This window comes from Xenopus tropicalis, chromosome 2 (genome assembly GCF_000004195.4).
Source record: "Xenopus tropicalis strain Nigerian chromosome 2, UCB_Xtro_10.0, whole genome shotgun sequence".
Classification (NCBI taxonomy): domain Eukaryota; kingdom Metazoa; phylum Chordata; class Amphibia; order Anura; family Pipidae; genus Xenopus; species Xenopus tropicalis.
The window spans coordinates 125,893,982-125,916,906 of NC_030678.2; the positions used below are offsets into that span (position 1 = coordinate 125,893,982).

The following is a 22,925-nucleotide window of genomic DNA, read 5'->3' on the forward strand; positions in this document are numbered from 1 at the left end:
CTGAGAGATCAATTAGTCTGTGGTATTCAGAATGAGCCTAACCTGACACTGGCAGCTGCGCAGGCGAAGGCCTTGGCTGCAGAAACTGCACTTTTACACACTAAGGAAATTCATCATACAGCAACCAGTGTGCACACCATATCCTCCAAACAGGCAGATGACATTCATTTTCAAAACAACAAACCAAAAGACTATCTTGCAACAAATGCATCACCATTTACACCATGTATTGGATGTGGTGGTCAGCATAGACGCTCTGTATGCCCTTTTAAGAATGCGGTCTGTCATTACTGCAAGAAGAAAGGCCATGTAATACGTGTTTGCAATGCAAAGGTTAATCAGGAAAAACAAAGCGATAATGCAAAGTTTTCACATAAAAATTTACCAACAAATAAAGGGGCAGCCACTGGAACAGAGGTAAACCAGCTGTATCATATCCAACATGTCAACAGTAAGGGCCCCGTAAACTCTGAAATTACTGCAAATGTTTTTATACATGGCCATCGGTGTGAAATGGCCGCATTTACCATAATAAGCTCTGAATTATTTGATAAACTGTTCCCTCACAATCCTCCCACATTATCAAAGCCAGGGTGCACACTCCGTGACTATAATGGACAGTCTGTTGAGCTTCTTGGAAGTTGTGATGTGAGTGTTCAGTACAACACATTCAGCGGAATGTTACCCCTGATTGTTGCCAAAGGTACTCAAAAAAGCCTTTTGGGAAGGAACTGGTTCTCTCCATTAAAAATCAGCATCCAAGGCATCCATGTTGTCACTGGGGGATCAGTAATGAAGGTCATTGAGGAATTTCCACAAATTTTTGCAGATGAACTAGGCATGTACAAGGGCCCACCTGTGTCACTTAGATTAGACCCTACAATCTCACCCATACACATGAAAGCCAGATCTGTGCCATATGCTTTACGTCCAAAAATTGAAGCTGAACTTAAACGTCTCACAGCACAAGGGGTCTTTGAGCCAGTGACACACACACAATGGGCAACCCCAATTGTGCCAGTTCTTAAGCCTAATGGTGATGTGAGACTCTGCGGAGACTATAAATGCACTTTAAATAAAGCTCTTAATCAGCATCCATATCCTGTGCCTGCTGTGAATCAACTGTTATCCACACTAGCTGGTGGCAAGGTTTTTGCAAAACTTGATCTTGCCCAGGCATACCAACAGTTGTTGGTGGATGAAGCTTCTGCAGATGCCCAGACTATTATTACCCATCGGGGTGCATTCAGGGTAAAGCGCCTCCAGTTTGGGATTTCAACTGCACCAGGAATATTCCAGTACTTTATGGAAACCTTGCTATCCAGCATTCCTGGTGTTGTTCCATATTTTGATGATGTTCTACTAATGGGGCCATCTGAAAGTATACTGGCTGACCGCCTTAGAGAAGTGCTATCTCGTTTTGATTCATCAGGCATTCGTTTAAAAAAAGAAAAGTGTGAGATTGGAGCTACCAGTGTAAACTTCTTGGGGTACCGTATAGATGCTTCAGGCGTTCGTCCTACAGAAAGTAAAGTGAAAGCTATCCATGATGCACCTGAACCAAAATCTAAACAAGAACTTCAAGCGTTCCTTGGGTTGCTCAATTTCTATCACAGCTTCCTTGCTCACAAGGCAACAGTGGCAGAGCCTCTTCATCGCTTGTTTGACAAAGGGGTCCCATGGAATTGGACTCCTAAACATTCAGAGGCCTTCTGCAAAGTTAAACAGTTGCTGACATCTGATTCTCTTCTTGTCCATTATGATGAAGATCGGCCATTAATACTTACTACAGATGCATCTCCACATAAAGGGTGTTTATTATGGGGAAGCAGAGTAGTCATTCCTCAAAGAGGACGCAAAATTGTCCTAGATATGCTACATGCAGCCCACCCAGGAATTGTGCGCATGAAAGCTCTCGCAAGGAGTTATGTCTGGTGGCCCAGAATTGGCACAGACATAGAAGAGGCCGTACATCTGTGTGTCACTTGCCAGAACTCTCGTCACAGCCCCCCTGCAGCTCCAGTGTTTCCTTGGGAGATTACGAAAAAGCCTTGGTCTCTACTTCATATTGATTTTGCTGGACCATTCCAGGGGAAGAACTTTCTTGTAGTGGTAGACTCTTTCTCAAAATGGTTAGAGGTCATCCCAGTGTCATCTCAGACATCAGCTGTGACAATTTCAACTCTACGCCAGCTGTTTGCAACACACGGAATACCAGATGTTATTGTATCAGACAATGGGACTGCTTTTACTTCTGAGGAGTTTAAGACCTTTACCAATAACAACTTAATAAGGGCAGTAACCATTGCTCCACGTCGACCTCAAGGAAATGGACAAGCTGAAAGAATGGTTCAAACTGCAAAGGATGCACTCAGAAGGATTACTAATGGGGACTGGTCAACAAGACTTGCACGATTCCTTATAGCTCAGCATGTTACCCCATGTCCTACCACAGGTATCAGCCCTGCTGAGCTTCTGATGGGGCAGCGACTTAAAACATGTCTTGATCGTCTTAATCCAGATCTAACTGATGATGTAGAAAGGAAACAGCAACAGAGCCTGGATTCAGCCCTATCCTCCAAGACTCTATGTACATTTGCTTCTAATGATCCAGTGTATGCCAGGAATTATGGAGCTGGTCCAAAGTGGGTCCCTGCAGTAATAACTGAAGTTACTGGACCTGTGTCATACAAGGTACATTGTGATGACGGGCAAGAGTGGCACCGTCATGTTGATCAGTTGCGGAGGCGTCTTCAGCCAAGTAACAGTACCTTAATGGAGAGCATGGGTTGTCCCAAGGTGGTTCCTAGTGACTCTCTTCCAGATGAAGTGGCTACCCCATGCAGCCAAGGGACCAATGAAACCAGTATTCCACCAAAGAATCACTCTGCTCCTATAGAGAACTGTGATAACTCCTCCCAAGATGTCTCTTGTGGTCAGACTTCTGGTTATGAACGGCCACAACGCAACAGGGTGCCTCCAAAGTGGATGGACGATTACGTTAGCTAGGGGGGAGGAGTGTTGTGTACCACTAGAGGGAGCTGCATGCCTAAATGTTAGCTCAGCTACAATGTGTTATCTAGCTTAACTTCTTCTTGTTCTCTATGGTTAGATATACTTCCTACTTGCAATGTCTGTATATAGTTTGCCATGTTGGAGCTCTAATAAATAAGTTGTTTAAGCATTACCATTGAGTCCTGCACAACTCCACTGTGAACCCAACACACCCCCAGGCCTGATTACTGCCACAACTGTTTCAATCAAGAAATCACTTAAATAGGAGCTACCTGACACAGAGAAGTAAACCAAAAGCACCTCAAAAGCTAGATCATGCCAAGATCCAAAGAAATTCAGGAACAAATGAGAACAAAAGTAATTGAGATCTATCAGTTTGGTAAAGGTTATAAAGCCATTTCTAAAGCTTTGGGACTCCAGCGAACCACAGTGAGAGCCATTATCCACAAATGGCAAAAAACATGGAACAGTGGTGAACCTTCCCAGGAGTGGCCGGCCGACCAAAATTACCCCAACAGCGCAGAGACAACTCATCCGAGAGGCCACAAAAGACCCCAGGACAACATCTAAAGAACTGCAGGCCTCACTTGCCTCAATTAAGGTCAGTGTTCACGACTCCACCATAAGAAAGAGACTGGGCAAAAACGGCCTGCATGGCAGATTTCCAAGGCTCAAACCACTTTTAAGCAAAAAGAACATTATGGCTCGTCTCAATTTTGCTAAAAAACATCTCAATGATTGCCAAGACTTTTGGGAAAATACCTTGTGGACCGACGAGACAAAAGTTGAACTTTTTGGATGCGTGTCCCGTTACATCTGGCGTAAAAGTAACACAGCATTTCAGAAAAAGAACATCATACCAACAGTAAAATATGGTGGTGGTAGTGTGATGGTCTGGGGTTGTTTTGCTGCTTCAGGACCTGGAAGGCTTGCTGTGATAGATGGAACCATGAATTCTACTGTCTACCAAAAAATCCTGAAGGAGAATGTCCGGCCATCTGTTCGTCAACTCAAGCTGAAGCGATCTTGGGTGCTGCAGCTGCATGCTAGAAAACCCTCAAATAAAGCTGAATTACAACAATTCTGCAAAGATGAGTGGGCCAAACTTCCTCCAGAGAGCTGTAAAAGACTCATTGCAAGTTATCGCAAACACTTGATTGCAGTTATTGCTGCTAAGGGTGGCCCAACCAGTTATTAGGTTCAGGGGGCAATTACTTTTTCACACATGTAGGTTTGGATTTTTTTTCTCCCTAAATAATAAAAACCCTCATTTAAAAACTGCATTTTGTGTTATCTTTGACTAATAGTTAAATTTGTTTGATGATCAGAAACATTTTGTGTGACAAACATGCAAAAGAATAAGAAATCAGAAAGGGGGCAAATAGTTTTTCACACCACTGTATATTATATTTTAATGATTTAAAAGGCTAAAAAGAGAATTAGGTCTAACAATAACATTGCATGGGACTGCTCTGTGTTTCTCATGGACAGCAATCATGTGCAGTAAAAAGTCTTGGCTTTGTGATTCACCCCACTTAACTTCAGGGTTCATCAGTTCGTAATGCTCTTTTCCATCTTTTTACACTACTGAGGTACAAGTTCAGCATTTACAAATGTACGAAGAGAAACTGTGCAAGCCAGAGACATAAGTGAACAGATGCTCTAGGTAGGCTTAGAATAATGCGGACAGCAATCGTATCTGCAAACCTTTGTGGTTCTCTTTAGTTTGTATACCATAATGAACATCTTGTTCTTCCTGCTGCACAATGGTATCACATGTCAAGGTTATATAACATACCTCAAATCAAATCTCAGCAAGAGAGAAAAATGAAAATATTACAAAAATTATCACATAGACCTTTGTGACCTAGTTTTAACAGAAATTGTATGTTGCTGAATAAACAAAATTGGAATTATGTGAGAACTGTAATGACGTAATGAAGTCTAGTGAGCAAAAATGCATATCCTGGATCTGGGGAAGTTAATTTTTACAGAAGGAAACCATATGGCCACACTGGCTGTTACTATTTGTCCCAATATGGTGGTAAACTTATAGTAAAAAGGTGGGTAATATTTGGACTGGTTTAGATATCTTTTTAGGTGATCATAGGTGGAATTGTTCACTGCCCCATTTGGTAATCAGAAGTGTACTGTATATTTATATCTTTATTATTTTACTTATTTATATTGATGAATACCATGCAAAGCCCACAAATAAAATAAAATAAAAAAAAAAACATATCACATCTCTGAATTTTTTCTGTATCCAGGCCCCTCGCCACTGTTTGTATGTGCACAACTTTTTCCAAAGGCTAACTGGAGTTTATCTAGAAGAATGTTCTGTTGGGTCCTGTACCTCATGGTAGGTTCCCAAATAATTTCTCCAGAGCCTCTGCAATTTATTTAATCAAAAAGGGAGCTTTATTGGACCAAGCACAAAATACAGAAGCATTCAGTAGCTCAGAGAGATCTCTCCCAGCTGACCATTACAATGTATTTTTATTATCCATAGCAAACTTAAGTGTCTCAATCCTATTGGTCCATAATCACTTGGTCATTATGATTTAGTACAACTATAACAGTTTTATCAAATGTAATCATTATACGTATGCCATTATCACTAGTTCCTAGGCAAATTTTATTGTATCTTATACCTGCTCGCTAACTTCCTCTTTTACACAAAGCTGATAAATCATTGTCATGTACTTATTATAGAATTTAATTAGCTATTAAATGATTATGTGCATTCAGATATAGCTTTAGATGATATACAAATACTGCTTTATCACCAGCAATATTAAAAATAATGTTTCATCAATAAAAGTAAATCATGTATGGGTTTTAAGGCCTAGTCATCCTAGCCCTAACAGCTCTCTGCATAGTGTGACAGAAGAGATCTCAAGAGACTGTTCCCCTTGGAGCCCATTTACAGAGCCACTTTATGGTACCAGCAGGCCTAGGGCAAAAATTAAATGGGTGACCCCCCATTTCTCCAAGACATTTGTGATAGAACAACACTCAAGAACCTGAACTTCAATATAAAAAGACAGGCAGTGAAGAAATGGTCTGCACTTTCTGAAGTAGACATGATGCCCAGGTTTGCCTCCCTAGACCAACAGCCATGGGAGAAGATAAATTACAAAATGGGGGTGCCACAAGAAAAAAAGCAAAGCAACCATTATGTAGAGCTCCAGATGAATAAAGAGGGGTCTTCTCTGCAAGATGCTTTAGCCAAAAGTTATACAAGATCAAAAGTCTGCTGATGACCCCCTGTCCTGGTGGGCCCTAGAAACATGCCCCTTTTGCCCATGTATTAAAAACCATTTATTGGTTTTAGGCTAGCATAACTCTCTCCCCTTTAAATCAAGTTAGCCAGTTTTCAATTTGGGAATTGTGGAACTGAACATACCGTTTAAAAATGGCAGTACCTGCTGAATAAATGTTCTGATTTGTTCCATAATTATCTCTAAATGCAAAGGTGGGGCAATTAAAAATGAAAATAAAAAATGTTCTCTTGTCCTATGTGACTATCTGTTATTTCAATCAACGAATCAATAAATATGTAGTGATACACCCGAATATTATATAACGGTCTCTAAAATTTGATTGAAAGGAACATAACATTGCACATGGCAAACCAAGAAGCTTCAGAAGTATAGACATCTTGAGGGCCTCCCATATGACGCTTAGTATATATATATATATATATATGTGTATGTGTGCAAGGGTGCATAACAATGCATTTTTACCAAGATCAAACACTAATCATTTGCTTTGTATGTTGTCTATTTGTATTTACATGTCTGTTGACCAATAATGAGTTAAAACTTCAAACACAAATGAGAGCACATTTATAGTCCACATACAATATATTATGAAAAGCATATCTCCTTGATATAAGTTTTTCTCATGGAATTTAATCTGGCCCTAAGACTATAAGCAATTCTAAAACCTGCTTTGCATACACAAAACTTTATCTCATCTTTTACCATGGGAAAACTCCATTGAAGTCTATGGAGCTGAATTAGATGATAATAGGACACAAATTGCCCACTATCCAGCATTTTTTCCAAGAATTCCAGTATAATTGGGGCCACTAAAACAAGTGCAATTATGGTGGGTGTTTTGAAGGAAATATGGTGGGTGAATTCGAAGGAAGCTGCTGTTGTCAGAGGGATTATTTTAACAGGGTCTTATTGGGCCAGTGGGACACTGGGGAAAAACCCTGTGGCCCCCGGCCCACGCCCAGCATATACTCACCCAATTACAGCCAGAAGAAGAATAAAAGGAGATAAAAAGGTATGTGGCGTGGGGGATGGCGGAGATTGGAAGGAGGCCCTTGAGTTCGCAAGGAGAGCCAAAATGAACACAGCCCCGGTGCGCCCATTACTCCCCAGCTGGACACTGTGGGGCTCATTTACTAACCATCAATTTTTTATTTTAAACTCGATTCGCCAGATTAAACTTGCCAAGTTCATGTTAAAGTCAGTGGCAAAGGTCCCTTCCCTTTCCTTGAAGTTCTTTTGTCTCAAAACTTTCGAGTTTTCTCTGAAAAAATTTCATGAAATTTGCCATGAAAAAACAATTTGGCATGAAAAAAGTCACCAAGAAAAATGTTACTGAGACAAAAAAGTCATACCAAAAAATGCCCATTGACTCAAAATGACATGTCAAAATGGGCGCGGTTGCGTAAAAAAAAGTTGCATGTGACAAAAAAGGGGCACAACACTTGTGTTTCACAAATTTTTTGCCATTTCACTAATTTTTTGGGGAAGCGAAACGGGACAGATTCGCTCATCACTAGTAGTCAATTCAGCTGAGTAAATTATGGGTGATGCCTAAGTTATGTAATAACTTAATTATGTAATAACTTTTCTAAAAAAGTCTTTGCTGGTGCACAATACACGATGATGCTTCTGTATGCTGCTTAGAATTCTTCCTTTTGTACCAACCATTTAACCCTCACATTCCAGTAATGCTTCTGAAGCAATGGAAAAAAAAAAGTAAATGTTTGGCAATTTGAGAAATGTTTTTCCTCATATGACTCTTATTTTCTCCCATAAAACCCAGGCAAAAAGTATTTCTGCCATGGACTATGAACTGAAAGTATCTGTATACAGATTTCAAATGCCTGTTATTTTGAGAAGAACAAAGTAGGCTCATTAGAAACTGCTTTGATGCTCTTTCTAAGAGCAAAGTCCCGCACCACATTCACACCAGACAAATGTATATTCAGCCAGATATTTTATTTTTATTGTGATGCCTGTGTTAGAATCATCTTGTGTCCATATTGCTGTACACTTTCCCGCTTACAGTTGCCAATAGGAAATGAATCATTGCAATGTCATATTTCCCAAGGGATCAATACACTACTAACATTTATTATGTGAACTCAAATTTTGTGGAATGTCGCTTTAGTTTACATTTAGAAAAAGTGCTGTAGCTGTTATTTCTCACCATATTTTATACATAGTCATAAGCAATTGTATTTATTAGGTAAAGCCATGGAACTGCATTATCTCTTGTTATTGTCCCCCTAGTTGCAAACTGCACATGCATATGGGGTAACGTTGCTTCTGGTTGAGCCTGTGACGCGCTGTGATGTACATGGTACCCCTCACCCCCCAGCTCTGCCGCTGGATTTAGACAGTAAGGAAAGTCTCTGGCAGGGTCTGGGAAAAATGTTTTTCTAACCAAAAATTTAGCTTATTACATAGGCACCCTTGGACCACCCCTTATAGATGCCATCCTAGGAATGGGCCCTCTAGGTCTATACATATATAAGGTCCTGGCCATCCGATCATCTTTGTTTTGCTAGCTGTTAACCTGCCTTACAGTAATGAAACAAGAAAGCAGTCAGCAATTCAAATTGGATCAATGCTGAGGACCAGTAGCACCAAAAATGAAACTGTTACATTTCAACTATTAAATACGTCATATGCTATTTATTCCCGTACGTGTAAGAATTATTTCTTTGCCATCATTTTATGCTTGTTTCCGGTGCTCAAAGCCCAGTCAGCCCACTGTATGCAATTAAAACTTACATAAAACACGTTCAACATTTCCCAAAACACTGATACAAAAATTATACTTTTCAAAAATGGTCCCCTATTTTCAAATTCAATAGCCATTCATTTTCAGATGTTTTGTGGTTACAATAATGACCAAAATCTCTCTATAAGGTTAAGATTGATAATATGTTACAGGCAGCCTTATCATAGGAGATATCTCAGAATCTACATCCACATTCCTGACTCATGACCCCATTAGCCCTATTCTTTACACATTGCCAAAAATACACAAAGACCTAACTTACCCCCCAGATGCCTGATAGTAAGTGCAAGAGGTTCCATTTTACCAATTTTACAATCATTGGCTATAAATGTTGCAGCCAATTGTACCAATTGTACAACCCAATATCACCTACATTAGGAACCCTTATTACACATGGTTATACCTACTGCACTGGGCATTGAAACAGCCCTGCATCATCTAATTTCACCCCCTGACCAATCCTCCGCAATACTGAGTTTGTGGTCTATTACAGCTCGGTCTAACTATGAACTACTTCAAATTTCAGTTATCAAACTTTCTACGGGTTTAGTGGCACAAATATGAGGTGTAATGGATTTTTTGACAACATTTACTCCATATACCAAAGAGATTATATCAACAATTTTTAATCATTTTAAACTATTTCTACATTTAGAGATAGGGTGATCATTGATCATGCATCCCCACCAATATGGGAGAAGACATACATTTCCTTCATTACATTACTGTCATATTTCATATGTTGGGTCATGGGTACTAGAACTGTATTCTGCAGCTTTCTATTGACCTCTTTAATATTTCCTCACTTTATATTTCCATCACTTTCTCTTACCTATCGTACTTCAATAAAAATTAGTGGGAGAAATTACCATTTTAATTTACCTTGGTTACTTGCTGTATTCTCCTTATAATGTGATATGCCCTATCCCTAGGGAGTGCACAATGATGGTAAAATAGAAATGTCAATTCCAGGCAGTTTTTGGCACTAGCGATGAGCTGGTTTTACTCTACCTTTGTGTGTTTACATTTTATGTTTTTTAAAGAATATGCCCAGTGGCCTTGACATTGTACCGGAGCTACAACTGGTACAAGCTGGTATCCTTAAAGGAGTTGTTCACCTTTGTAAAACATTCTCAAATGTGATAATTCACATTAATTAAACAGTCTTTGCCATATAAATAGTTAACGAAAAAATTGCAGTTTAAAGGAGAAGGAAAGGCTAATAAAGAGTTAATCTCAAGCTGCAGGCATACCTTCAGTTCTCTCAATAGTGCCCTTAAGTCTCCCCATATTTCACCTGTTCAGATGATCAGAAGCCAAACAGGAAAAAAAACGCTGAGCTGTGTAAAGAAAGTTCCCATAATGCCACACTCCTGCACAGACATGCAGACCAAACTGAACATGCTCAGTTAGTAAGACTATGAGTCAGCTTCCTGCTGATTGGCTCAGATCCACATTCCTAAGGGGGGGGAGTGAGTTCTTAGCATTCTTGAGGGAGGGGGGAGCAGGAGTGAGCAGAAAGCTGTGTGTCTTTGGCACAGGAATTACAGACACAGAAATCTTTTTTCAGAGAAGTCAGTGCAGCGTTTCTGTGAGTGCTTATGGCTGTATTTACATAGACCTTTCTGATAAAGCTTACTGAGTTTTTACCTTTCCTTCTCCTTTAAGAGATATTCACCATCATCTGTTTGCTGATCCCTTATTCTGCATGGATCCTGTGCTGGGGGGGGGATCATACCTCCCAACATTTTGAAAATGGAAAGAGGGACAAAAATAAATGCTGCGTGCAGCGCAGCAAATTTTTAACCACGCCCATTTTTGCGACCACGCACCCTAAATACTACTCCTATTTGACTAAATTTGGCAGGTTTTTTAAAGTTTGAACACATTTCTGGGGGTTTCTGGGTCGTGTTTTATGTGTTATTACAGTTTTGCTGAAAAAGGTGGAATTGCCCCTTTAAGCTGCAAGTCTAAGTTCCCCTAGGAGACCTGTTTAGCTTATTAGTTGCAACTGTATCTAAGTGCAGGTGACACTCGTTAAGATTTCTGGGCTCTGTGCCAAAATCTACTTTTAATTAAATTTGTATAATTTTTTAGGTTCAGTGCAAGAGATCAAAGGGAAATGAGGGAATTTTCAGTAAGAATCCGGGACTGCGGGTTGAGCTGTCAAAAGAGGGACTGTCCCACGAAAATCTGGACAGTTGGGAGGTATGAGCATAAGGGACCAAAGTCTTTCTTTATTGACAACTCTAGAGACCCATATAGGAAAAAGGCACACTATTTATATATTTTATTAAACACACCAAGAAATACAATAATAATTCACTAAATCAAAGCAAGACTCATTGGGGCGTAACATAAGGCCTGCTTATTGACAACTTTCACAACCACTAGGAGTCCTTCATGCTCAAAAATAGGCTAATAAGATCCACAAACTGGGGTTTTTTTTTTGCTGCACCTGGGCTGTAGGTAACAGAGAACAGCCCTATGTAATAAAAGGCACAAGTGCAGTACTTCATATTAACCCATAAAATGTGACCAGATGACCGGTAAATGCTACCAGCTGATTAGTTTATATAAGTTATGAGACCATTTATTAGATGCTGCAACCTCCTTAAATGATTAGCCTGAAAACCCAAGTGAGTAAACACACTGAGATGAAAAGAGCATCTGTTGAACAAACTCACAAAAAATCTATGAACTTAACATTGTACCAAAATTCTTATAATATATAAATATCAAACCATGTAATAACACATCTATAAGTATAACTGTATGTATAACATACAACTAACCAGGCCAAAGAACGTTCAACACCTTAGTGTTGAAACTCTAGTGCCTCCATTGAATGACTGACTCCAATTTTTCAACCCCAACCCATTGGCCTATTTGCCATACCAGGTAAAGCTTGTCTTGAATACATGCATGTCAATCGGTGCACACTTTGACATTCCCATGTGCACCCTTCAACACGGGCACATCCTGACGCATGCATCTACAGAGTAAATAGGTACCAAGGTATGTACAGCAATCTGTGAACACCCAGTTGTCAGTATTCCTCGTATGGTGTCAAAGCTGGTCTTCAACACATGCTTATCAATCGAGCGCATTTCAGCATCCCTGTGTGCACACTTCAATGCAGGCACATCTTAAAGCATGTACATACAGCATAAGTTGACACCTATGTCTATGCTCCAGTGGTAGGTGATTGTCTTTGGCTGACACTGAGCACTTTTCTTCAAGTATCTAACACCTGAATTCCTGACTAAGGGTTGTTCTCGACCTCTCCTCATGTTACTCCTTAAGCTTCTGATTTTAGGCTTACGGATTCACTGGTTCTGACCCTGGCCTGTCCTTCTGACCTCCGCTTCTTGCCTCTGGAATGGACTCCCATCTCTACTCTTCAGCTAGTGCCTAGATTCCTTATTAGTTAAATTACTTTTTTGTTGCTCTGTGAGTTTCTGGCAATCGTGGTATTCTTCAGATTGGCATATCCTATTCTCATTCTCAGAGCTTGCAGGGAAGGTTATCAGCTGGTACGCGACACTGTTCCTACCCTGCCCGCTGGGTCGCAAATACAGGTTTACACTCGATTCAGTCCACCTCACACATTAAGCAGCAGATTTATCAATGGTAGAGTTTGTGGGTTTTTTCGTGCGAAAACTCACAAAGCTGAATTAGAGGTTCCTAAACTTAAATGTTCAAGATTTATTAAGCACAAAAAAACTCTACAACCAAGGTCGTAAAAGCTGGTTAGTTGAAGTGCTTTATTGATTCCAGTTATTCAAGGTTTTCTAACTTTTTAATTAACTGGTTTTCAAGATTCATTTTTTTTTTTTTTAACAAATGAGCAAATAAGAGAAAAGTTTGGTGAGTTTATGAATTTTTCTGAATATAAAAATTCAAAAAATTTAATTTTGATAAATATCTCTCTAAGGGAAGGATTATGACTGCCAAAATTAACTGACCTGCTCCCCTGCTATTTCACTGTGAAATTCCCCAGCATACTATCCCTACCAAACCGGTGCATGCCCCCCTACCAATAGCCAATTACATTAGTCAAATGGGGGGAGGGTGGTGTACTTCTAAACCCTAGTACTCAGCACTTATTTGCTGTGCAAGTCTCTTGTTTATTAGTCAGTATTACCAAACATGTTCAATAGTGTTCATTGTAGTAACATTGGATAATAAAGATGGCTAAGAAGTGGTGAATGCTATAACTTCTGTTTTACTTTCTTGTTCTACTGTGAGGTGGCCATACATCTAAGAATTAAGCACAATCTAAAGCTGGCCATACATGCACCGATAATATTGTTTCGTACGATATTCGGTGCGTGTATGGCAAGTCGGCGAGTCGACCGATATTGCAGGAGGCTGCTGATATCGGACGACTCGCCGATCGGCCAGGTTAAAAGATTTTGATCGGGCACCATAGAAGGCGCCTGAGCAAAATCTGCCGTCAGGGCTGAATCGGCAGAAGGAGGTAGAAATCCTATTGTTTCTACCTCCTTATCTGCCGTTTCAGCCCTGAACGTTAGTGGCGGATTTAACCAATGGTCGCACGAAAGATGGCAAATCACCACGTGTGTGGCCACCTTAAGTGTGTGTGGTGCTCCCTGGTCTGCTCTTTTGCTTCTGAACCCTGTCCTGCTCTAGTATCTTTGTAAAGGGAAGAAGCACACTAATATGCCTGCAATGCCTTTAACTTATTTATATACAGAAACAAACGGCACAAGAAGGTAACCCCTTCTTCAGGTACAATCCTGCTCTAGAGCTGTCAATCCCTCTATTTTTTGGGGGGAGTTACCTGATCTGGGCTTTTCTCCCCCGGACTTCCATCCATTTATAGCATTCTCCCGATTTTTCCTCCATCTCCTGTAGTTCCTTAGTTAAATTCTGCATGACACCATTTCCAGCTAGTGTGAATTTTTTTTGGTGGCGCGCTACCGAGCACCGCAGCTCCCCCGAGGTTTTCCGGGGGAAAACCTGCTCCTCCGTGCAGGTTAGAGATCCAAGGCTGTCACATACCACAAAAAATTTAAAAATAAATGCAAATTGCGGTACTCTTAATACTTTTTCAATAAGCTTCTTATTGGGTTTTGATGCCCTTTAAGGTACTTTCATGTCCTGCTTTACTCTTTATTAAAAAGAAAGATTTATATATTCCAGAATTTTATCATTCTTGCATAAATAGAAAATATGTCAAATAATTTCATTAAATCAACCACATTAGTCAACATTGCCAATATTTAGAATACGTTGATGCCCCAAATGCAGTGAATCACTCTGCACTGGAACAAGCATGTTTTGGAAAACCTATAACCTGAAACTTTGTTTTCGACTATGATAAAAGTTGTTTCAGAAAAACAGCATTTATGCCCTTGCATGGCAGTATCCCAGAAGGTTTAGGTTAAAACCCTTTATAGTATGTGTTATGCTCACTTGTAGTGCTGTCCTTTGATGCATACACATGAATTATAATCTTTATATTATGCAACAAGCCACTCTGCTCATTGCATATGTTAATTATTAGCACAAAAGCAAGAATACTTGTGTTTTCTATGGAATACATAAAATATCAAGCAAAACAGCAACTGAGTGCTATAAAGTCAACACTTTCTCCCATATGATACTGTTTATAAGAGATGTGTTTTGCTTCCTTGCTCTTTGATCGTCTACCTTCTTTAAATTGTTTTTGCCATTTTTTTTAGACAGAATATTATACATTTTTAACTAAAATATTGTTGTTGCTAGGCAAAGCTAAAGCACTCAATATATCACACAAAAGAATGTAACTCATTATTTTGAAACTTTAAATTCATATGGGCAAATTTAAGGAGAAGGTAAAGCCAAGAAATTGCGAAACCTCTTGCCTTTATTATTATTATTAACATTTATTTATAAAGCGCCAACATATTCCGCATCGCTGTACAATAAGTGGGTTTCATACATTGGACATACAGAGTGACATATAAAGCAATCAATAACCGATACAAGAGGTGAAGGGGGCCCTGCCCAAAAGAGCTTGCAATCTACAAGGAGAAAGGGTTGAGACACAAGGTGTGGGAATGGGCATGACCAGAGTTGTGAGAGGTGTGGCACAGGGTGTTGCTAAACTAGATTAGGGTAGGCTTCTCTAAATAAATGCGTTTTTAGAGATCTCTTGAAGGCAGAGAGATTGGGAGAAAGTCTGATAGTTTGTGGGAGCGAATTCCAGAGAAGGGGGGCAGCCCTTGCAAAGTCTTGAATGCGAGCTTGTGAGGAGGGAATGAGAGAGGAGTTGAGGAGCAGGTCAGTAGAGGAGCGTAACAAGCGGGTTGGATGGTACCTAGAGATAAGTTCAGAGATGTAGGGTGGGGCAGAGTTATGAACTGCTTTGAATGTGAGAGTCATTAGTTTGAATTTTATCCTGGATGGTAGGGGAAGCCAGTGTAGGGATTGGCAGAGTGGCATGGCAGAGGAGGAGCGGTTGGAGAGGTGTATGAGCCTGGCAGCAGTATTCATTATGGACTGGAGAGGGGAGGGGAAGGCCAATTAGTAGGGAGTTACAGTAGTCTAGGCGAAATATTATAAGAGAGTGAATAAGAAATTTGGCAGCATCTTGGGTGATAAATGATCGTATTTTTGAGATATTTCTTAGGTGAAAGTGACATGATTTGATAAGCGACTGGATATGAGGAGTGAAGGACAGGGCAGAATCAAGGATAACCCCAAGGCACTGGGCCTGGGGAGATGGGGTGATGGTAGAATTGTTAACCTGTATAGATACCTCGGGAACAATGTGGGCGCTGGATGGGGGAAAGAGAACCAGTTCAGTCTTGGAGAGGTTTAATTTAAGGTAACGTTGGGACATCCAAGTAGAGATAGCGGACAGGCAGGAAGAGACGCGAGTTAGAAGCTCTGGGTTGAGATCAGGAGAGGAAAGATAGATCTGAGTATCGTCAGTATAGAGGTGGTACTGAAAGCCAAAAGAATTGATTAATTTGCCAAGTGAGGAGGTATAGAGAGAAAATAGTAAGGGGGCCAGGACAGAGCCTTGAGGAACCCCGACAGAAAGAGGCAAGGGAGAAAATGATTCCCCATTGTAAGAGACACTGAAGGATCGATTTGAGAGATAAGATGAAAACCAGGATAAGGCAGTGTCACGAAGGCCAAGAGAGCGGAGAGTCTGAAGGAGAAGAGGGTGATCCACAGTGTCAAAAGAGATCGAGAAGTATTAGTAGCGAGTAGTGTTTTTTGGCTTTAGCCGAAAGGAGGTCATTTGTTAGTCGGGTTAGAGCAGTTTCTGTGGAGTGTTGTTGTCTAAAACCAGATTGTAGGGGATCCAGGAGGTTATTGTCAGAGAGGAATAGCGTCAGTCGGTTGTAAACTAGGCGCCTTAGAGCCCTATCACCTGGGGCGCTTCATCGTCTGGCGGGAAATCTCTCCCACAGGCCATGAAGTGCATGATAATACCTGACCCTTCAAAATTGTTGCATGTAAAGCACATTACATGTGGTAATCCTGGGTAATTGGGCACAAATACAGAAGGAGGCCAGAGCAAAGCTTGCCTGCCTGCCTGTTCTATTTAAGTAATAAAAGTCTTAAATAGAACAAAAATTTGCAAAAATAAAAATTCGCATTTTGCAATGTGGACAGTTATTGCATTGCAGATTTTATTTTCCCACAGCAGTTTCAATGCATTCTGACAGGTAGCATTCCAGTGAGAAATTTTATTACATACACTGCAGTAGTGCAAACTATAAAATATGCAATCATTCTTTCACTGGAGGACAGTGCTGGGCCTAGCTGGCCGGCATCTTAGGAAACCTGGTTGGCCACCTAGCCCACCTGCACAAAAAAGAGAGTGCATGTTGGCAACAAAAGAGGTATGTGCCTAGCGCCCCTCCGCCTCTGCACCCTAGGCATGTGCCTCTTCTGCCTACCATTAGTTTCGGCCCTGCTGGCGAAAGTGATGACTGAACTATATTAAATTCCAACAAAAGAAAATTTGTTTGTACAAAGGTATACATTTTTACATTGCCAATGCTTATAATACCCCTGTGATGTCATATGTTCCCATACATCCCCACAGTGCTGGACAAACTGTGGACACAGGGAAACCCTTCAACAGGGCCGGAACTAAGGGTAGGCAGATGAGGCACATGCTTGGGGCGTAACAGTGAGGGAGTGCTAGGCAGGTACCTCTGTTGCCAACCACTAGTTCAGGATCTCTTACCCACCACTAATTTCCTGGTTGCTCCCCCCTCTGCATGCTTTAGTGCTGTGCTCCCCCCTCAATGGTGTACGGGGGGGGGAGAAGAGCAGTGGTGGGGCACCCAGCTAGCTTGGCCCGCCTCTGCCCAAATTTACACCATTCTGGAAGGATGTAGGAGACTTGTTATCAAATATTCTGCTTCAGGAAATCCCCTTAGATATTTTCACTACTCTAGTAGGTAAGCCTGTTCCCCATAATACTGCTACAGATCAAAAGCTCACATATTTTATCTTAATTGCTTCCAGACTGTCCATCAACTTCCAGTGAAAAAACTCAAAATAGCAGATAAATTCTTCAAAGTGAGAGATATGAGGAAAATAGAATATATGATTGCTATGCTCTTTTGCAATATGAATGGAAAATCAGGTTCAATGTTGAAAAGTGCAAAGTTATGCACTTTGGTAGAAATAATATAAGTGTGAGTTACACACTAAATGGTAGTGTGTTGGGGGTTTCCTTAATTGAGAAGGATCTAGGGATTTTAGAAGATAACAAGTTGTCTAATTCCAGGCAGTGTAATTCTGTTGCTACTAAAGCAAAGTTCCGTCTTGCATAACAAACGGCATTTACTCAAGGGATGATAACTTTGCCTTTTTATAGGTCCCTGGTAAGGATTCACCTAGTGTCCAAGGCTATCGTGATACTGAAATCTACAGTTTGTTGCTATATATGGTTTATGTTTGTGAGTGTATAGATAGGTCAGTATAGGTTTATGGGTGCTGGGTTTAATTGGATGGGTTGAACTTGATGGACTTTGTTCAACCCAATGTAACTATATATGTACACGCTGTATTTTCTCCCCTCAAAGGATCAACTACCTTTATCACAACCTAAATCTACATATAGAATTCCAGTTTGTTTTCTTATTTCTATGTGGTGTCACTTGAGAAATAGTCACTCATCTGCCTATGTTATGTTGGAATTCTCTGTATATTATCTTGTTCTGTAATTGGCAAGGGGTCTCAGATATCCCTAGTCTTTTTGGGGAGAGAAATGCAGAGAGAGAGAGAGAGAGAAAAGGAGGAGAAAAAAAGAGACCAAGTGGTACCATTGGATGGCAATTGCTGGAAGAGACAGTCGGTGCTGGAGATTCTGATGTAGGGGGCCTTAGTAAAAATAGCGCCTGTTGGGAAATATTCTGTTATAGCTTTGTCACGGTCGGCACCCTAAACCAGAACAAATGCCAAGTTCCTTGGTCTCGGCTCGGCTTCACCAGTAATGTGACCGCCTTTGGCTTCGGGAGGAGCCCTCAGCTACTCAGATGCCACCTGGACTTAACGAGAGGAACAAGGCAGGAGTTCTGGCAAGCAAAGGGGCACGACTGTAGATAAAGTCAGTTAGGCCGAGATCACGGTACAAATAGGGTTTAAACAAGTTCGTCGTCAGGCAGGCTGGGTCGAGGCAGGCGGGAAACAGGGATCGTCAGACAGGCAATGGTCAACCAGATAATCAAGTAGCGGGTTTAGGCAAAATCGGAGTCAAAAGTACAAGCCGGGGTCAGGTTACGGATTTCAGGAAAGTCAGGAGCAGGCCGGGTCAAAACAGGAGAAATACTATCAGAAATACAGGAACAAGAATGCACAAGGCTCAGGAAGGCACCAGGAATCGAATCCTATCACGGGCAACAAAATGTAAACAAACGTCCCTTTAAATATCTTTGAAATTCGCGCCATTGCGCGCTGACGTCATCACGTCAGCGCGCATGCGCCTTTAAATGCGGGAGCGCGCGCGCGCGCGCCCACTATGAGGAAGCCGGCGCATGAGGAAGACGGCGCGGCGGGCGTCCCCGCTGACGGCGGCGCGGCGGGCGTCCCCGCCGTGCCGGTAAGGCATTTTTTGTTACATTACCCCCTCTCTAGGGGGGGCCACTGGACCCCCAGGTTTCTTAGGAAACCTAGAATGAAATTGCTTCCTGAGGAGATCAGCTTTGATGTCATCAACTGAGACCCAAGAGTTCTCCTCAGGACCAAAGCCTTTCCACCTGGTAAGATATTGTAGTTTACCTCTCACCAGGCGGGAGTCGAGGAACTCCTGGATCTCGTACTCAGGCTGACCTTCAACCAACACCGGGGGAGGAGCAGACAGACAACGAGAATTAGAAGCAGGTTTTAGAAGAGAAACATGAAAAGTATTAGCAATTTTGAAATTAGGAGGTAACTGAAGACGGACAGAAGATGGGTTCACTATAGCACTGATGGGATATGGACCGATGAACCTAGGACCCAGTTTGGGAGAGGGAACCTTCAACCTAATATTCTTGGTTGATAACCACACAAAATCCCCCACCTTGTACTGGGGAGCCTCCCTACGGGCTTTGTCAGCAGCTTTTTTCTGGGCTAGGGAAGCTGCAGACAATGAATCATGAACTGAAGACCAAATCTCCGAAAATTTCAAAACAGAAGAATTGGCAGAGGGTACAGAGGAGTTAGATCCAGAAAAAGAAAATGCTTTGGGGTGTAAACCATAAACAATAAAGAAAGGAGACCTCCCTGAAGAGGAGTGGGTAGCATTATTATATGCGAACTCCGCCCAGGGAAGCAATTCAGACCAAGTGGACTGATTATCGGATACATAGCATCTGAGATACTGTTCAAGGGACTGATTAACCCTTTCAGTTTGACCGTTAGTTTGGGGGTGATAGGCAGAGGAAAAGGACAATTCCGTACCAACCAGGGAACAGAAAGCACGCCAAAATCTTGACACAAACTGGACCCCCCTGTCAGAAACAATATTCACAGCAAACCCATGAGACTTAAAAATATGAGTAATGAATAGATCAGCCAAGGTCTTAGCAGAAGGGAGGTGTGGGAGAGGAATAAAATGAGCCATTTTACTGAATCTATCAACCACCACCCAAATCACTGTCTTACCCTGAGAAGGGGGTAACTCCACAATAAAATCCATAGAAATGTGGGACCATGGCTTCATTGGAATAGGTAAGGGATTTAACAGACCCTGGGGCCGCTGATGAGATGACTTAGACCTTTGACAAATTGGACAGGAATTGACAAAAGTTTTAGCATCCTGCTTGAAGGATGGCCACCAAATATGGCGGGACAACAAAGAAATGGTTTTTGCAACACCTGGATGACCTGCCATTTTAGAATCATGAACCTCTCTTAATACTTGTTCCCTAAGCTCCTCAGGAACAAACCATTTACCAGATGGAGTTCCAATAGGAGCAGAAGTTTGTAACGGGGACAATAAGGAAGAGAGGTCAGACTCCAAGGTTGCAACAATTAACTCCCTGGGAATGATGGGAGTGCACTCACCAGAGTCGGGGAAAACAGAATTGAAACTCCTAGAAAGTGCATCTGCCTTAGTATTCTTTGAACCAGGCCTAAAAGTTAGAGAAAAATTGAACCTTGAAAAAATAAAGCCCACCTGGCTTGTCTTGGATTCAGGCGCTTAGCAGATTCGATATAAAGTAAATTTTTATGGTCCGTATAGACCGTCACCAGATGCTTAGCACCCTCTAGAAGATGGCGCCATTCCTCAAAAGCTAATTTGACAGCCAACAATTCCCTGTTCCCTATATCGTAATTTACCTCTGCGGGTAAAAACTTTTTAGAAAAAAAAGCACAGGGATGTATTTTGTTGGTTATCGGGTGCCTTTGAGAAAGGATTGCCCCAGCTCCCACCTCAGATGCATCTACCTCTACAATGAAAGGGAGTGCAGAATCGGGGTATTTAAGGATTGGGGCAGAACTGAATTCTTTTTTGAGGGTTTCAAAGGCTTGCTCTGCCTCAGGAGACCACAAGCTGGGATCAGCGCCCTTCTTAGTTAAATCTGTGATGGGGGCTACAATAAGAGAAAAATTCTTAATAAATTGACGATAATAATTGGCAAATCCGAGAAACCTTTGTACAGCACGTAAAGAAAGGGGTTGTGCCCAATCCAGGACAGCTTTCACCTTGCCTGGGTCCATTTCTAGACCCTTGCTGGTAATAATAAACCCCAAAAACTGGACAGAAGAGACTTCAAAGGTACATTTCTCTAGTTTTGCATACAGATTATTCTCCCTTAGTCTCTTTAAGACTTCACAAACATGATTACGATGTTCCATTAAATTAGAAGAGAAAATAAGAATATCGTCAAGATAGACCACTACGAATACCCCCAGCAAGTCACGAAAAATGTCATTGACAAATTCTTGAAAAACTGCGGGGGCGTTACAGAGCCCAAAGGGCATTACCAAATATTCGTAGTGGCCGTCCCTGGTGTTAAAGGCAGTCTTCCATTCATCCCCCTCTCTAATACGGATGAGATTGTAAGCACCCCTAAGATCGAGCTTGGTATAGATTCTGGCGCCTTTAACCTGATCAAATAGCTCGGAAATCAGAGGAAGGGGGTAGCGGTTTTTAATAGTGACCTTGTTTAAACCTCTGTAGTCTATACAAGGACGGAGACCACCATCCTTCTTACCCACAAAGAAAAACCCTGCACCTGCAGGAGAACTAGAGGGCCGGATAAAACCTCTTTCGAGGTTTTCCTGGATATATTCCTTCATAGACTGAGATTCAGGTAGGGAAAGTGGATATGTACGACCACGAGGGGGAGAGGAACCTGGAATCAGATCAATGGGACAGTCATACTGTCTGTGTGGAGGTAAGGTTTCGGCAGCCTTTTTGGAAAAAACGTCAGCATAAGCTGAATAGGCTGCAGGTAAACCCTCAAGTGAAGTGGCTGCTAAAACTGGGGCAATACAGACATTTCTACAACTAGGACCCCACTGAGAAACCTCCCCTGTAACCCAATTAATCTGAGGGTTATGAACCTGGAGCCAGGGTAACCCCAAAATGAGTGGAGAAGAGGCTCCTTCAATAAGGAAAAAGGTTATCTCTTCAACATGAAAATCGTTCACACATAAGGATAAAGAGACAGTTCTCTTATTTACCACCCCTGTCCCTAAGGGTCTTTTGTCCACCGTTAATATCCTCATGGGGACACTCAGGGGAACCACCGGAATACCATTTTTGGCTGCAAACGTGGCCTCAATAAAATTACCCTCTGCCCCAGAGTCCACGAAAGCGGACAAGTTAATGGAGCCCATAGGCCAGGACAATTTAACTGGTAGCTGAACCTTGGAGGCAAATTGGGGAGAGGAAACGCCTGCACCCAAATGAAGCTCCCCTTCTTCATTTAGGCTGGGGCGTTTCCCCGGCCTCTTAGTGCATTGCTTCAGAAAATGACCCTTGTCCCCACAATATATACATAACCCAAGGGTCCGCCTGCGTGTCTTTTCCTCAGGAGAGAGATGGAATAGACCTAGTTGCATAGGTTCCTCCTGAGACGGAGACACAGGGGGAACCAAAGACTTGACGTTGGGCGCCACGTCAGGTCCCCTATAAGTAACCCCAGAAAAATTAGCATGACCCCTCTCAGTCCTTCTCTCCCTCTGTCTCCTATCAATCTGGATGACTAGGGACATGAGATCATCTAGACTGGACGACAAGGGGTAATTCACCAGGCTATCTTTAATAGGGTCAGATAGCCCGACACGGAACTGACTGCGCAGGGCCGCATCGTTCCACTCAGTCTCTCCTGCCCACCGGCGGAACTCTGTGCAATATATCTCTACCTCCCGTCTCCCTTGGC

At 41.8% G+C, this 22,925-nt stretch overlaps 1 protein-coding gene across 1 annotated transcript; it reads left to right on the top strand.

Annotated features, from left to right (window-relative positions):
* The first annotated feature begins 1,804 nt into the window (after nt 1–1,804).
* Nucleotides 1,805–3,009, top strand: LOC105947525 (uncharacterized protein K02A2.6-like). Its single transcript, XM_012965021.2, has one exon. It carries the CDS (start codon nt 1,873–1,875, stop codon nt 3,007–3,009), a length of 1,137 nt encoding a protein of 378 aa, XP_012820475.2. The 5' UTR covers nt 1,805–1,872.
* The last annotated feature ends 19,916 nt before the right edge of the window (nt 3,010–22,925 follow it).

What these genes read in the sequence shown, in the direction of transcription:
- LOC105947525 (XM_012965021.2), top strand. Translation starts at nt 1,873, where the DNA reads ATGCTACATGCAGCCCACCCAGGAATTGTGCGCATGAAAGCTCTCGCA.